Source organism: Pteropus vampyrus, unplaced genomic scaffold (assembly GCF_000151845.1).
Source record: "Pteropus vampyrus isolate Shadow unplaced genomic scaffold, Pvam_2.0 Scaffold34, whole genome shotgun sequence".
Classification (NCBI taxonomy): Eukaryota; Metazoa; Chordata; class Mammalia; order Chiroptera; family Pteropodidae; genus Pteropus; species Pteropus vampyrus.
The window spans coordinates 6,059,082-6,059,776 of NW_011888815.1; the positions used below are offsets into that span (position 1 = coordinate 6,059,082).

General features: G+C 66.2%; 1 protein-coding gene across 1 annotated transcript in view; it reads right to left on the minus strand.

Annotated features, from left to right (window-relative positions):
- Positions 1-290: 290 nt before the first annotated feature.
- TTC23 (tetratricopeptide repeat domain 23) overlaps positions 291-695 on the minus strand; it is a 51,498-nt gene continuing 51,093 nt past the window's right edge. The window contains exon 11 of the mRNA XM_023529012.1: positions 291-405. Coding sequence (XP_023384780.1) covers positions 291-405 — 115 coding nt within the window. The remainder of the gene's footprint in view (positions 406-695) is intronic.

Below are 695 nucleotides of genomic sequence, written 5' to 3' on the forward strand. Positions count from 1 at the left end.
GAAGACAAGGGCCTCTGCCTCTCTCCGCCCTGTCCTGGATATTTTGGGTTGATTTCCCTCATCGGTTTTTGAGGTGGCCCCCTGCACAGGTGGAGCCAGAGTGGTTTCGGGTCCCCACGGGGCGTTGGCGGGGACAGGTGCCCACGCTGCATCCCGCGGCTGTCTTAGCCAGCCCGCAGCCTTGCTGGGCCACGGCCCGTGGCATGGGGAGGGCGGAGGCGGGACAGCTTGTCCGCACCCCACTCCTGCCCCTCCCAAGCTCCATCCAGCTCATTCCAACACCGATCCCATCACTCCGCCCTCCCCGCCCCCACACGCCGAACCCGGGAACGCAGGGAGAGCAGGGGCCGAGGGCTGCGCCAGCCCAGAAAGGACGCTCCAGAGTGGCAGCCGCGTTCGTCCCGCCTGCAGCAGAGCAGCAGGGGGCGGGCACCCTTCCCTGGGTACCCGCTCCAGGCCCGACACCCCCCGGCTCCCCTCTCTTCACCCCGCCTCCCACCTGCCTCCCCTGACCTCGAGGCCAGGTCAGGTCCCTTCCTCAGCCGCCCTGTTCGACTCGGATATTTCTCTGTCCCTCGTCATCGACTCCACGCTTGTATGTTTGCAACTGACACCCGTGTTGGGGGTGAAGGCCTGAAAGGATGGGGACAGCGTGCCTTCACGTTCGTCCCCGGTTTCTTAGCTCACACCTGATC